This window comes from Branchiostoma belcheri, unplaced genomic scaffold, assembly GCF_001625305.1.
Source record: "Branchiostoma belcheri isolate BF01 breed outbred unplaced genomic scaffold, Haploidv18h27 scaffold29, whole genome shotgun sequence".
In the NCBI taxonomy this organism is placed as follows: domain Eukaryota; kingdom Metazoa; phylum Chordata; class Leptocardii; order Amphioxiformes; family Branchiostomatidae; genus Branchiostoma; species Branchiostoma belcheri.
This window is the reverse complement of record NW_017803898.1, coordinates 1,202,694-1,216,730: the sequence shown is the minus strand read 5'-3', so window position 1 is coordinate 1,216,730 and position 14,037 is coordinate 1,202,694. Positions and strand designations below refer to the sequence as shown.

The 14,037-nt window shown below is 43.3% G+C and overlaps 3 protein-coding genes across 3 annotated transcripts in view; all 3 read right to left on the bottom strand.

Annotated features, from left to right (window-relative positions):
• LOC109472913 (integumentary mucin A.1-like) overlaps positions 1 to 2,012 on the bottom strand; it is a 12,070-nt gene extending 10,058 nt beyond the window's left edge. The window contains exons 1-2 of the mRNA XM_019772779.1: positions 1,306 to 2,012; positions 745 to 831 (exon numbers count right to left, since the gene is read on the bottom strand). Coding sequence (XP_019628338.1) covers positions 745 to 831; positions 1,306 to 1,975 — 757 coding nt within the window. The 5' untranslated portion in view covers positions 1,976 to 2,012. The remainder of the gene's footprint in view (positions 1 to 744; positions 832 to 1,305) is intronic.
• A 312-nt stretch (positions 2,013 to 2,324) lies between these two features.
• Positions 2,325 to 8,749, bottom strand: LOC109472912 (mucin-3A-like). The gene is made up of 3 exons (XM_019772778.1): positions 7,833 to 8,749; positions 2,994 to 7,550; positions 2,325 to 2,538 (listed from the first exon to the last, which is right to left on the bottom strand). The coding sequence occupies exons 1-3, from the start codon at positions 8,747 to 8,749 to the stop codon at positions 2,325 to 2,327; spliced, it is 5,688 nt and encodes a 1,895-aa protein (XP_019628337.1).
• Positions 8,750 to 8,877: 128 nt separating this feature from the next.
• LOC109472911 (mucin-22-like) lies at positions 8,878 to 10,296 on the bottom strand. The gene is made up of 2 exons (XM_019772777.1): positions 9,188 to 10,296; positions 8,878 to 8,904 (listed from the first exon to the last, which is right to left on the bottom strand). Exons 1-2 carry the CDS (start codon positions 10,292 to 10,294, stop codon positions 8,878 to 8,880), a joined length of 1,134 nt encoding a protein of 377 aa, XP_019628336.1. The 5' UTR covers positions 10,295 to 10,296.
• Between the last annotated feature and the right edge of the window lie 3,741 nt (positions 10,297 to 14,037).

The window sequence follows — 14,037 nt, the reverse complement described above, 5'->3', positions numbered from 1 at the left end:
ATATATATATATATATATATATATATATATATATATATATATATATATATATATATATATATATATATATACAGAGAGAGAGAGAGAGAGAGACGAATTATCTTACTTGCATATCAATGCCCAGAAGTGTTACATTCAGTATCATAATGTTAGATAATCAAATAAGAGAAGGGAAAGCATGTAGTATGCTTTTACTTCGTTTGTTTGAACCTTTGTTTATTCATGAGAAGCTTAAATATACAATTCTCGTGCCTTTTCTCCTTTCTGGAGACATGAGTTTCTCCATTACAGCAGTATTTGAGAATGTCATAACAAAGAGAATGACATCCTACGTCCTACGTCGAGCATGAACATTCTTCAAGATCATAACAAAACGAAACATGTCTTCATAACACGAGAAAGTGAGACTTCAGAAGAATTCCCCTAGTCGACAATGTTGAAAACATGGTTTAAAATGCTTAAAGCTACAAGAATATCATATATTTCTAATCCAGCCTGTGGTTAATATCAAAATTAGATTGAACTCACCATCTGATGGTTGCATTGTTGGAGTCCCCAGAGCTGTTTTCTGAGTTGTTTTAATAGTTCTGTCTGTAGTTTCAGCTGTGCTCTGGTAAGATGTGCTTTTACCTGTTGTTGTAAATGGCATTGTTCCAGTAGGTTCTATTGTAGAGGCTCTTTCTGTAGGAAGAGTGGTTTCGTCTGTCGTTTGTGGTTTCGTTGTCACAGTAGTTATCTCGCTACTTGTTATCTCATTTGTTGTTGCTGTAGATGTGCTCTGATCATATGTACTTTCACGTGTCGTTGTAAATGGCATCGTTGGGGTAGCTTCTGTTGTGGAGGCCCTTGTAAGACTTGCGGTTGGCACAGTCGTTTCCGGTTGTGTTGTTATAGTTGTAAACTGACGAGTTGTAGAATCAGTCGTTGTTGTAAATGGCGTGGTTGCAGTAGGTTGTACGATCGAGGCTCTTGTTGTAGGACCAGAGGTTGTAGCCAGCGTCTCCAGTACTGTTTTGTAAGTTGTCACCTGATTAGTTGTTGTTTCACTCGTTGTAAAAGGCGTTGTTGCAGTGGACGGTGTTGAAGATGACCTTGTTGAAGGACCAGCGGAAGCGATCGTTGTCTCTGAGCTGGTTGGTACAGTTGAGATCTTGCCTGTTGTAATGGCACTTGTTTGAGGTAATGTTCTCGCATTTGCTGCTGACACTACAGTTCTAGCTGTAGTTTCAGTTGTTAACTGACTAGATGTAATTTTGCCTGTTGTCTGTGGCATTGCTGCCGTGGATGGAATGAATGTTGTAAAACCATCAGTAGTGGCTGTTGTTTCCGGTTGCGTTGTTTTCGTTGTTACCTGTTCAGGTGTTTCTGTACTTGTTGTTGTAAACGGCGTTGTTGTAGTAGACGTTGTTGTTGCTGTGGAAGGCTCTAATGTAGGACCAGCGGCTGTGCCTGTACTTTCTGATGTATGTAGAATTGTCGCTGTAGATTCTGTTGTAGAAATGCTTGTGGAGAGAGCACCGGTTGTGAATGTTGTTTCTGGTTTTGTTGTCACTGTTGAGGTGCTGCCACTTGTTGTGTAGGGAAGTGTAGCTGTAGATTCTGTTGTAGTAGCCTTTGTTGTAACACCAACAGTTGTACTCAACGTCTCTAGTACTGTTTTGTAAGTTGTAACTGGAGGAGTTGTTATTTCAATTGGTGCTGTAGATATTTCTGTAGAAGCCCTTGTCGTAGGACCAGTGGTTGTGGCAGTCGTTGCAGGTTTTGTTGTTACAGTTGTAACCTGGCCAGTTGTTATTTCGTTCGTTGTTGTCAGCGGCTTTGTTGTGGTAGATGCGATTGTAGAAGCTCGTGTTGTTTGACCGGTGGTTGTGGCTGTCGTTTCTGGTTTTGTTGTTACAGTTGTAACCTGGTCAGTTATTTCGGTCGTTGTTGTAAATGGCTTTGTTGCGGTAGGTTGTAACGTAGAAGCTTGCATTGTAGGACCACCGATTGTTTCTTGTGTTGTCGCTTGAGTTGTGATCTGACCAATTGTTATTTCGTTTGTTGTTGTAGATGGCTTTGTTGTTGTAGATGCTTCTGTAGAGGCCCTTGTGGGACTGGTGGTTGGCATCGTTGTTGTTAATGGCATTGTTGTGCTAGACATTTCTGTAGAAGCCTTTGTTGTATGACCAGCTGTTGTGACTGTTGTTTCAGGTTTTGTTGTTACAGTTGTGGCCTGACCAGTTGTTATTTCAATTGTTGTGTATGGTAGTGTAGCTGTAGATGCTGTTGTAGTACCCCTCGTTGTAACACCAACGGTTGTGCTCAACGTCTCTAATACTGTTTTATAAGTGGTGACAGGAGGAGTTGTTATTTTGTTTGTTGCGGTAGATATTTCTATAGAAGCCCTGGTTGTAGGACCAGCGGTCGTGGCAGTCGTTGTCGGCTGTGTTGTAGTTGCAGTCGTAGCCTGACCAGTTGTTATTTCGTTCGTTGTTGTCGGTGGCTTTGTTGTGGTAGATGCTCGTGTTGTTTGACCGGTGGTTGTAATTGTCGTTTCTGGTTTTGTTGTTACAATTGTAACCTGACCAGTTGTTATTCCGTTCGTTGTTGGTTTTGTTGTGTTAGGTAGTATCGTAAAAGCTTGCATTGTAGGACCACCGGTTGTTTCTTGTGTTGTCACTTGAGTCGTGATCTGACCAGTTGTTATTTCGTTCGTTGTTGTAGATGATGGCTTTTTTGTTGTAGATGCCTCTGTAGTGGTCCTTGTTGTGGAACTGGTGGTTGGTATCGTTGTTGCCAATGGCATTGTTGTGCTAGACATTTCTGTAGAAGCCCTTGTTGAATGACCAGCTGCTGTGACTGTTGTTTCTGGTTGTGTTGTTGCAGTTGTGAATTGGCCAGTTGTTGTAATTTCACTTGGTGTGTAGGGTTGGGTAGCTGTAGATGCTGTTGTAGTACCCCTTGTTGTAAAACCAAGGGTTGTGCTCAACGTCTCTAGTACTGTTTTATACGTTGTGACAGGAGGAGTTGTTATTTTGTTTGTGGCAGTAGATATTTCTGTAGAATCCCTGGTTGTAAGACCAGTGGTTGTGGCAGTCGTTGCCGGTTTTGTTGTTACAGTTGTGACCTGGTCGGTTGTTATTTCGTTCGTTGTTGTCAATAGCTTTGTTGTGGTAGATGCGACTGTAGAAGCTCGTGTTGTTTGACCGGTGGTTGTGGCTGTCGTTTCTTGTGATGTCGTTTCAGTTGTGATCTGACCAGTTGTTATTTCGCTTGTTGTTGTTGGCTTTGTTGTGGTAGGCAGTATTGTAGAAACCTGCATTGTAGGACCACCGGTTGTAACTGCCGTTTCTTGTGTTGTCGCTTGAGTTGTACTCTGGTCAGTTGTAATTTCGTTCGTTGTCGGTATGACTGTCGACCCCACATTTGTGGCGGCACCTGTTGTTTGTTTACTTGTCGTTGCCATCGAAGTTGTCCCTCTGGTAGTTACAGGGTCTAAAAAGAAATCTGTTGTTTCTGTACTGGACGCTGGTTTGGTGGTTTTGTACTGTATAGTTCTTTCTGCAGTTGTGACTGGTGGTGTAGTGTGGCTCTGGGTAGTGACTATGCCTGTTGTAATTTCTGGTTCTTCAGTTGAAACTCTCATTGTAGCTACATCTATGGTTGTACCAATGTCTGTTGAAGCATGTGGTTCTACACTTGTAGAGCTCGCTGTAGTTGCAGCCTCAATGGTGCTTATGTCTGTTGTAACATCCAGTTCTAAAGTTGTAGGACTTACTGTAGCTAAAGCCGTAGTGGATGTAATTTTCGTTGTAATGCCTGGTTCTACAGTTGTGGGGATTACTGTAACATCTGGTTCTTCAGTTCTAGAGATCGCTGTAGTTACAGTCTCAGTGGTAGTGATGTCTGTTGTAGATTCCTGTTCTACAGTTGTAGAACTTGCTGTAGTTACAGCGGTAGCAATGTCCGTTGTACTACCTGGTTCTTTGGTCGTAATTACAGAACCAGGGGTGATTACGTTTGTTGTAACACCTGGTTCTTTTGTTGTAGAGCTTGCTGAAGTTACGGCCTCTGTGGTGATCATGTCTGTTGTAAGTTCCGCTTCTTCAGTTGTAGAGCTTGCTGTTGTTGCTGCCCCAGTGGTGGTCATGCCTGTTGTAATGTCTGCCTCGGTTCTGGCAATGTCCGTTGTAACAACCGACTGTACAGTTGTAGAGCTTGCTGTAGTTACAGCGTCTGTGGTGATCCTTTCCGTTGTAATCTCTGGTTTCTCGGTGGTAACTCTTACCGTAGCTACAGCCTCCGTTGTAACGTCTGGTTCGTTAGTTGTTGAGCTTGCTGTAGTTACAGCCTTAGTGGTGGTCATATCCGTTGTAACATCTGGTTCGTCAGTTGTAGAACTTGCTGTAGTTACAGCGTCAGTGGTGGTGATGCCTGTTGTGATTTCTGGTTGTAAAGTTCTAGAGCTTGCTGTAGTTACAGTGGTGGTAATATCTGTTGTAATGACTGGTGCTTCGGTGGTAACTCTTACTGTAGCTACATCCTCCGTTGTAACATCTGGTTCTACAGTCGTAGAGCTTGCTGAGGTTACAGCCTCAGTGGTGGTTATGTCCGTTGTAACATCCGGTTCTACAGTGGCAGGGCTTGCAGTAGTTACAGCCTCAGTGGTGTATGTTGTAATTTCCGGTTCTACAGTTGTAGAGCTTGCTGTAGTTACACCGTCCGTGGTGGCCATGTCTGTTGTAATTTCTATTTCATCGGTAGTAACTCTTACTGTAGCTACAGCCTCGGTTTTGGCAATGTCCGTTGTAACAACCGGTTCTCTAGTTGTAGAGCTTGCTGTAGTTACAGCGTCAGTGGTGGTGATGTCTGTTGTGATTTCTGGTTGTAAAGTTGTAGAGCTTGCTGTAGTTACAGTGGTGGTAATATCTGTTGTAATGACTGGTGCTTCGGTGGTAACTCTTACTGTAGCTACATCCTCCGTTGTAACATCTGGTTCTACAGTTGTAGAGCTCGCTGAAGTTACGGCCTCAGTGGTGGTCATGTCTGTTGTAATTTCTGGTTCTAGAGTTGTAGAGCTTGCTGTAGTTACACCGTCTGTGGTGGTAATGTCTGTTGAGATTTTTGGTGCCTCGGTGGTAACTCTTGCCGTAGCTACAGCCTCGGTTTTGGCAATGTCCGTTGTAACAACCGGTTCTCTAGTTGTAGAGCTTGCTGTAGTTACAGCGTCTGTGGTGATCTTTCCTGTTGTAATTTCTGGTTTCTCGGTGGTTACTCTTACTGTAGCTACAGCCTCCGTTGTAACGCCTGGTTCGTCAGTTGTGGAGCTTGCTGTAGTTGCAGCGTCAGTGGTTATCATGTCCGTTGTAATTTCTGGTTCGTCAGTTGTAGAGCTCGCTGAAGTTACACCGTCTGTGGTGGCCATGTCTGTTGCAATTTCTGGTTCCTCGGTGGTAACTCTTACTGTAGCTACAGCCTCGGTTTTGGCAATGTCCGTTGTAACATCTGGTTCTACAGTTGTAGAGCTTGCTGTAGTTACAGTCTCAGTAGTGATCTTGTCTGTTGTAAGTTCCGGCTCTACGGTTGTAGAGCTTCCTGTTGTTGCTGCCTTAGTGGTGGTCATGCCTGTTGTAATTTCTTCTTCTTCGGTGGTAATCTTTATTGTAGCTACAGCCACGGTTGTTGCAATGTCCGTTGTAACATCCGGTTCTTCAGTCGTAGAGCTTGCTAAAGTTAAAGCCTCAGTGGTGGTTATGTCCGTTGTAATTTCCGGTTCTACAGTTGTAGAGCTTGCTGTAGTTACACCGCCTGTGGTGGCCATGTCTGTTGCAATTTCTGGTTTCTCGGTGGTAACTCTTACTGTAGCTACAGCCTCGGTTTTGGCAATGTCCGTTGTAACATCCGGTTCTACAGTTGTAGAGCTTGCTGTAGTTACAGTCTCAGTAGTGATCTTGTCTGTTGTAAGTTCCGGCTCTACGGTTGTAGAGCTTGCTGTTGTTGCTGCCCCAGTGGTGGTCAAGTCTGTTGTAATTTCTGCTTCTTCGGTGGTAACTCTTACTGTCGCTACAGCCTCGGTTTTGGCAATGTCCGTTGTAACATCCGGCTCTACAGTGGTAGGGCTTGCAGCAGTTACAGCCTCAGTGGTGTATGTTGTACTTTCCGGTTGTACAGTTGTAGAGCTTGCTGTAGTTACACCGTCTGTGGTGGCCATGTCTGTTGTAATTTTGGGTTCCTCGGTGGTAACTCTTACTGTAGCTACAGCCTCCGTTTTTGCAATGTCCGTTGTAACATACGGTTCTACAGTTGTAAAGCTTGCTGTAGTTACAGCAGTAGCAATGTGCGTTGCACTATCTGGTTCTGTGGTCGTAGGGATTGCTGTAATTACAGAATCAGTGGTAATTATGTCCGTTGTAACATCCTGTTCTACAGTTGTAGAGCTTGCTGAAGTTACGGACTCGGTGGTGGTCATGTCCGTTGTAACATCTGGTTCGTCAGTTGTAGAGCTTTCTGTAGTTACAACGTCTGTAGTGATCTTGTCTGTTGTAAGTTCCGGTTCTACAGTTGTAGCGCTTGCCGTTGTTACTGACTCAGTGGTGGTCATGTCTGATGTAATTCCTGGCTCCTCGGTGGTAACTCTTATTGTAGCTACAGCCTCGGTTGTGGCAATGTCCGTTGTGACATCCGGTTCTACAGTTGTAGGACTTACTGTTGCTAAAGCCTTAGTGGGTGTAATTTTGGTTGTAAAAGCCGGTTCACCAGTCGTAGGGATTACTGTAATATCCGGCTCTTCAGTCCTAGACTTTGCTGTTGTTACACCCTCAGTGGTGACTACGTATGTTGTAACATCTGGTTCGTCAGTTGTAGAGCTTGCTGAAGTTACGGTTTCAGTGGTTGTCATGTCCGTTGTAACATCTGGTTCTACAGTAGTAGAGCTTGCTGTAGTTACACCGTCTGTGGCCATGTCTGATGTAATTTCTGGTTCCTCGGTGGTAACTCTTACTGTAGCTACATCCTCCGTTGTGGCAATGTTCGTTGTAACATCTGGTTCGTCAGTTGTAGAGCTTGCTGTAGTTACGGCATTAGTGGATGTTAATTTGGTTGTAAAAGCCAGTTCATCAGTCGTCGGGATTACTGTAACATCCGGTTCTTCAGTCCTAGAGTTTGCTGTTGTTGCAACATCAGTAGTGATCATGTATGTTGTAATTTCCGGTTCTCTAGTTGTAGAGCTTGCTGTAGTTACGGCCTCTGTGGTGATCACTTCCGTTGTAATTTCTGGCTGCTCGGTAGCTACAACCTCGGTTGTGGCAATGTTCGTTGTACCATCCGGTTCCACAGTTGTAAAGCTTGCTGAAGTCTCAGTGGTGCTTATGTCCGTTGTAACATCCGGTTGTATTGTTGTAGGACTTACTGTAGCTAAGGTCTTAGTAGATGCAATTTTCGTTGTAATGCCTGGTTCTTCAGTTGTGGGGATTGCTGTAACATCTGGTTCTTCAGTTCTAGAGATTGCTGTAGTTACAATATCAGTAGTGATCTTGTCTGTTGTAAATTTCGGTTCTACAGTTGTAGAGCTCGCTGTAGTTACACCGTCAGTGGTGGCGATGTATGTTGTAATTTCCTGTTCTACAGTTGTAGAGCTTGCAGTAGTTACACCGTCTGTGGTGGTAATGTCTGTTGTAATTTCTGGACCCTCGGTGGTAATTTTAACTGTAGCTACATCCTCCGTTGTGGCAATGTTCGCTGTAACAACTGGTTCCTTAGTTGTAGAGCTCGCTGTAGTTACAGTCTCAGTGGTGACCATGTATGTTGTAACATCTGGTTCGTCAGTTGTAGTTACAGAAGTAGTAATGTGCGTTGTACTATCTGGTTCTTCGGTCGTAGGGATTGCTGTACTTACAGAATCAGTAGTGATTACGTTTGTTGTAACACTTGGTGCTTCATTCGTAGAGCTTGCTGTAGTTACAGCCTCAGTGGTTATTGTTTTAGTTGTATCTGGTTCTACCGTTGTAGACCTCACTGTAGTTACAGGGTCAGTGGTGATCTTATCTGTTGTAATTTCCGGTTCTGCAGTTGTAGAGCTTGCTGTAGTTACAGCCTCAGTGGTTATTGCTTTAGTTGTAACATCTGGTTCTACAGTTGTAGCGCTTGTAGTTACGGCTTCAGTGCTGATCGTTGCTTTAGTTGTAATTCTCGCTTCTTTAGTTGAGCCCATAACTGTAGCTACAGCCTCGGTGGTGGCAATGATCGTTGTAGCATCTGCGGTCGAATGCTCCGTTGTTGGAAAAACTGTAGTCTCCAGCTCAACCGGAATTGTTGTATGCTGTGTACTTGTTACAACACTTGTCACTGGACTTGTGGTTGTGTCTTGTGTGGATTCTTCACCAGTTGTAGCTTTACTTGTCGTGGTTGCAGCAGTTGACACTGACATCGTGGTGTCATCATGTGTCGTCGTTACAGCGGTGGATGCCGATGTGGTGGTTGGAAGTTCCGTTGTTCCTTCAACCGTTGACATGATTATTGTGCTGCCATCCTGTGCCTCTGTTGAGATCTTCTCTTCTGTTGAAGGAAAAACCGACACTGCCTCATGAGTAGTCTCTTGTTCAGCTGGTGCAGTAGATATAGACTGTTCTGACGTTGCAGCAATGGATACTGTAACATCTGGTTCTGTTGTAGAGCCTCCTGTAGTTATAGCCTCAGTGGTGAACGTGTCAGTGGCAACATCTGGTTCTACAGTTGTAGATCTCGCTGTAGTTACAGCCTCAGTTGTCATTGCTGTAGTTGTAACATCTGGTTCTACAGTTGTAGATCTCGCTGTAGTTACAGCCTCAGTTGTCATTGCTGAAGTTGTAACATCTGGTTCTACAGTTGTAGATCTTGCTGTAGTTACAGCCTCAGTGGTCATTGCTGTAGTTGGAACACCTGGATCTACAGTTGTAGATCTCGCTGTAGTTACAGCTTCAGTGGTTATTGCTTTGGTTGTAACACCTGGATCTACAGTTATAGAGCTTGCTGTAGTTATAGCCTCTGTTGTGCTCGCATCAGTTGTAATTCTCTCTTCTTCAGTCACACCTGTAACCGTAGCTACTGCCTCGGTGGTAGCGATGATCGTTGTAACATATTCTGTCGAATGCTCCGTTGTTGGAACAATTGTGGTCTCCTGCTCAACCGGAAACGTTGTATGCTGTGTACTTGTTATAGCACTTGTTACCGGCCTTGTGGTTGTGTCTCGTGTCGTTTCTTCAGTTGTAGTTTTGCTTGTCGTTGCTGTAGCAGTTGACACTGGTATTGTAGTATCATCGTGTTTAGTCGTTACAGCGCTGGAAGCCGATGTGGTGGTCAGAGGAAGTTCCGTTGTTCCTTCAACCGTTGACATTCTTATTGTACTGCCATCCTGTGCGGTTGGAAAAATCGACACTACCCCATTTGTAGTCTCCTGTCCTGTTGACATAGTCTGTTTTGGGGTGGCTGCAATGGATATTGTAACATCTGGTTGTGTTGTAGAACTTCCTGTAGTTATAGCCTCAGTGGTAAACGTGTCCGTTGTAACAACTGGATCTACAGTTGTAGATCTTGCTGTAGTTACAGCCTCAGTGGTCATTAGTGTCGACACTAAAAAGGTTGACGTCTCCGTTGTAGACTTCAGTGTCGTTGCTACAGCGGTTGGGACTGTTGTGCCACCTTGTGATGTTGCTGTAGCTGTTGATGCAGCTTCAGTAGAGAAAGGCTGTGTAGTTGCTGTTGTAAAAGTTGACATGTGTACTGTTGATTCCTGATCTTCTTTTGTTGGAATAATTGTCGCTGTTACATCAGTTGTTTCTTCTATTTCAGTCTGTTGCTCTTTTGTTGTTGCCGTTGACACTTTCGTCGTGGTTGTCACCGGCGTTGCTGTTATCGTTTTGGATTCATCTGTTGTTGGAATAACCGACACGGCTATTTTCGTCGTTGTATCCGGTAACACCTCAGCGGTAGGTACATCACTTGATACCTGGGTGGAGGTTTCATCGTGCGTCGCTGTATCGTCAGTAGACACTGGCATTGTGGTGTGCAGGTTATTTTCTGTCGTTGTTGAATATGGTGTTGTCTGAGCCCATGCCGTTGTGGCCTCGACAGTCGTGGTAGGGTCCTGCACTGTTCTAGCAGTAGACTCGGGTGTTGTAGATTGATCATGCATTGTGGTTTGGTGTTGTGTTGTTCCAACATTCGTTGATGCTGCAGTTTGCTCATGAGTCGTTGTACCAGACGTTGACACCGCCATAGTAGTTGATTCTCTCGTTGTAGTCTGCTGGTTTGTCGTTTGTGCCATCGATGTCTTCATAGTGGTCTTATTCGGCACTGTTGCTGTAGCAGTTGTCGTCTGAAAATCTTCTTGTGTTGGATTTATGGTCACTGTCACATCCGTAGTCCCTTGTTCAACTGTTGGAAGAACTGACACTGATTCATCCGTAGTCCCTTGCTCCAATGTTGGGACAACTGATATTGCTCCCTTTGTACTCCCTTGCTCCATCGGTGAAAGAATGGATTTTGTCGTACTTTCATCTTGCGCTCTTTTCAGAAAAATCAACGCTTCCCCTGTGTCTTTCTTGAGGTGCTGCAAAGCTAGAGCTGACAATGATATCGCGTTGATAGTTTTGGCGTCATTCGTAGACGCCCGTGTGTCAAGAGATGTGTTTTTAATGGTTTTCCCAGTTTTTGTTGAGTTTAGATTCGTCACAGGATCAAGGCCTCTAAGCTCTGATCTTGCACTATGTCTGGTTGAATTGAGTTTGTGTCCAATTGAAGTTTCTGTGGATTTGGCTGTTTTAATATATGTGCTGTTTGCAAACCGTTGATCACGGTACTGCTCATCATGCTCCGATGGAACAGGTGTTGTTGGTGAGAAGGCTTGTATCAGGTCTGCAAATGTAATGGTAGGTGACCCCAAAAATCTGGACGGCCGATTTGAAATGTCCAAATGATCTGGGGAAAAAAGCGATAAAAATCGTTATTAAAAATAGCATTCACATCCGGCATTATTACAAAACATGGTCAGAAAAAATATTTATATTGAAAAATAGGTTTTAACCAATACTGATGCAATATACAGCGCTGTCTCAATATATCTGAACCTACAAATTACATTTATCCAATAGACAAGACTGTATCAAGGTCTCAACCTACATTTGTTCAAGGAACAAGCCTGTCTCAAGTTCTCAACCTACATTCATCCAATGAGCAGGCCTGTTTCAAGAGTCAAGGTTTCAACCTACATTCATCCAATGGGCAAGCTTGTCTCAAGGTCTCAACCTACATTCGTCCAATAAGCAGCCCTGTCTCAGGGTCTTAACCTACATTCATCCAATGAGCAGGCTCGTCTCAAGATCTCAACCTACATTCATCCAATGAACAAGTTTGTCTCAAGGTCTCAACCTACATCCATCCAACGAACAGCCCTGTCTCATGACCTTAAGTTACATCGATCCAATGAACAGGCCTGTCTCAAGGTTTTAACTTACATTGATCCAATGAACAGCCCTGTCTCATATGGTCTTAACCTACATTCATCCAATGAACAGGCTTGTCTCAAGGTCTCAACCTACATTTGTCCAATGATCAGGCCTGTCTCAAGTTCTCAACCTACATTCGTCCAATGAACAAGCCTGTCTCAAGGTCTCAACATACATACATCCAATGAATAACCCTCTCTCATGGCCTTAAGTTACATCGATCCAATGAACAAGCCTGTCTCGTCTCAATGTTTCAACTTACATTTATCCAATGAACAGCCCTGTCTCATATGGCCTTAACTTATATCGATCCAATGAACAGGCCTGTCTCATATTCTCAACTTACATTGAACCAACAGACAAGAATGCCTCAAATGACCTAAATGAGCTTTGCATAATTGGTGACATTATTAACAGCTCTAAGACTGTTACATGCCTCTTTATCCGATCGTTATGTATGTATGTATGTATGTATGTATGTATGAATGTATGTATGTATGTATGTATGTATGTATGTATGTAAGTCTGACGTCTTCTGCTTCATATACATATGGGGTGCACAGGCGGTATCTTGGCCCCCTTACCAGGACTGGTTTACTTTAAGAGTAACTTTGAAAGAAGATTTATTACCAGTACCTGGCACACATTGAACAGTGGCCTAGGTTTAAAAATAGACACAGGTTACACAGCAGGCCCCATCTTTGTGTCAGTGACCTGCCAACCACAACACTTTAACAACGATCCTGTTCAAATTCCTGATTTCTTTACACGTTTGTGCCTCGTTACCGGTTTTCAATGCCCTTCCTTCAGAAATAAGGGGTTGTCCACGAGAAAAACGACAACTCAAGAGGAACACTTAGGAATGTTTACAACTTCTGTACTTAACATGCCGCCATTTTCTGCTCCAATTATGTGGATAATTTAGGTCAAATTTCCCAAACCTAGTAACATGGAAGCATGTCTTTATCTACATCATCAACATATAGAGAGAAAGTGGTTCTTTAATAACTTTTATTGTGTAAAACGTCTTTACTTAGCTTAAGCATGAAGTTAATTAAATCCTGCTTGTTTGTACATCTTTGTGTGGGGTCTATTTGCTCCTACAGGTGTCAGAATCAGACTTGTGTTACGCGTCTGACAAACACTGGTTACTATGGCTGTATGGACGGTGTGATACTGTATATATGATATGTGCGACATACAGATATTTCTACAATATACATGCCACGCAACGAAAGGTTTCAACAGACAGAACTGTAAACGAATCCGTATTTCATGAAAATGAAAGAATCCGGCCGCTTGGCTGTCTTTTCCACCAAGAACCAGTTTGGTATGCAAAACAACTAATACCTTCAGGCCTTCTTTCTCAGCTACTACTTCCCCCCTTATACAGTAGACATAAAAACATTAGACACAGCAAATAAAATAACGTCTATGTACGTACTACGTACTAAAGCTAGATATGCTGAGGGCAAAGTTGTCTATGACAGAGCAGTACATCTACGCATGACATAAAACAGAGGACACATACCTGTAGTTGTTCTCACTTGGTTCGACGAACACAACTGTATGGAGAAGAAAAGCAGCCACAGGACGAAAATCCAAAACGCGCGTTCCGCATTCCTGTACATTTTCCAACTGGTCGACGAACTTATCCCACGACAGCTATAGAAACGCGCACCGAGGAAAAGTAAAAGACCAACGCCGAAGCTTACTCATGCTGCGCACGATAGTATCAGTATATAGAATAGGGTCAGTACATAATGAACCATTATCCTACGTGAGAACCTAAAGATGGCCTTAGGCACTTCGCAACACATTACTTCCCCTGTGCTTACCTACTTGCTATTGTGCTAGTTGGAACACTTACCGGACCTGTCACAATTACTGTCTGAGTGATGGAGGGGCATCTTTTTAACGATTTGATACAGTCCGTTGCACTTTTCCGGGTTGTTTTGCTTGCTTCTCATTAAAAAGATTATATGAACTGATAAACTCTGATACGTGGACGCGGTGAATATGTGGATCGTCAACCTTGACACTTCGTGAGAGATGATTTTTTGCTGAAGGAACGAACTCTTATGTCTCTTTGAAAACAACTATGATTTATGAATGGCCTTTTATAACATAGCCGGGTATTGCTCCCTCCATACATAGGAAAATTCAAACACCACACTATCCAATGCTGTAGAGTATTGACAGTAAGACTGTTTTTTTTCCAGATTTTTACAGGAAATGTAACAGGTGGCACGTGCAAAGGGCAAATGTCACGCAGTCTTTCCCAGTTATGGATAGCCTTAGGTAAAACGGAAAATGACAGGTTGGATCCACAATGCATGTAAAGAAACCGGTTCGACAATTCCACCCAGTAAACTACTCTTGATCAAAGGTCACTCCAGGGTATTTATAGTAACCTCTTGTCAGGATCTGCATACTTGGAAAGTAAACTGGCCTGGAAAAGTACATTGTATTTGTGATTTCACCTGTGTCAGTTTGTTAAAGACGTCTGAGCATCTGCTGTATCGTAAACTGTGAAATAGTATATATATATATATGTAGTAGATATGAAGTATAT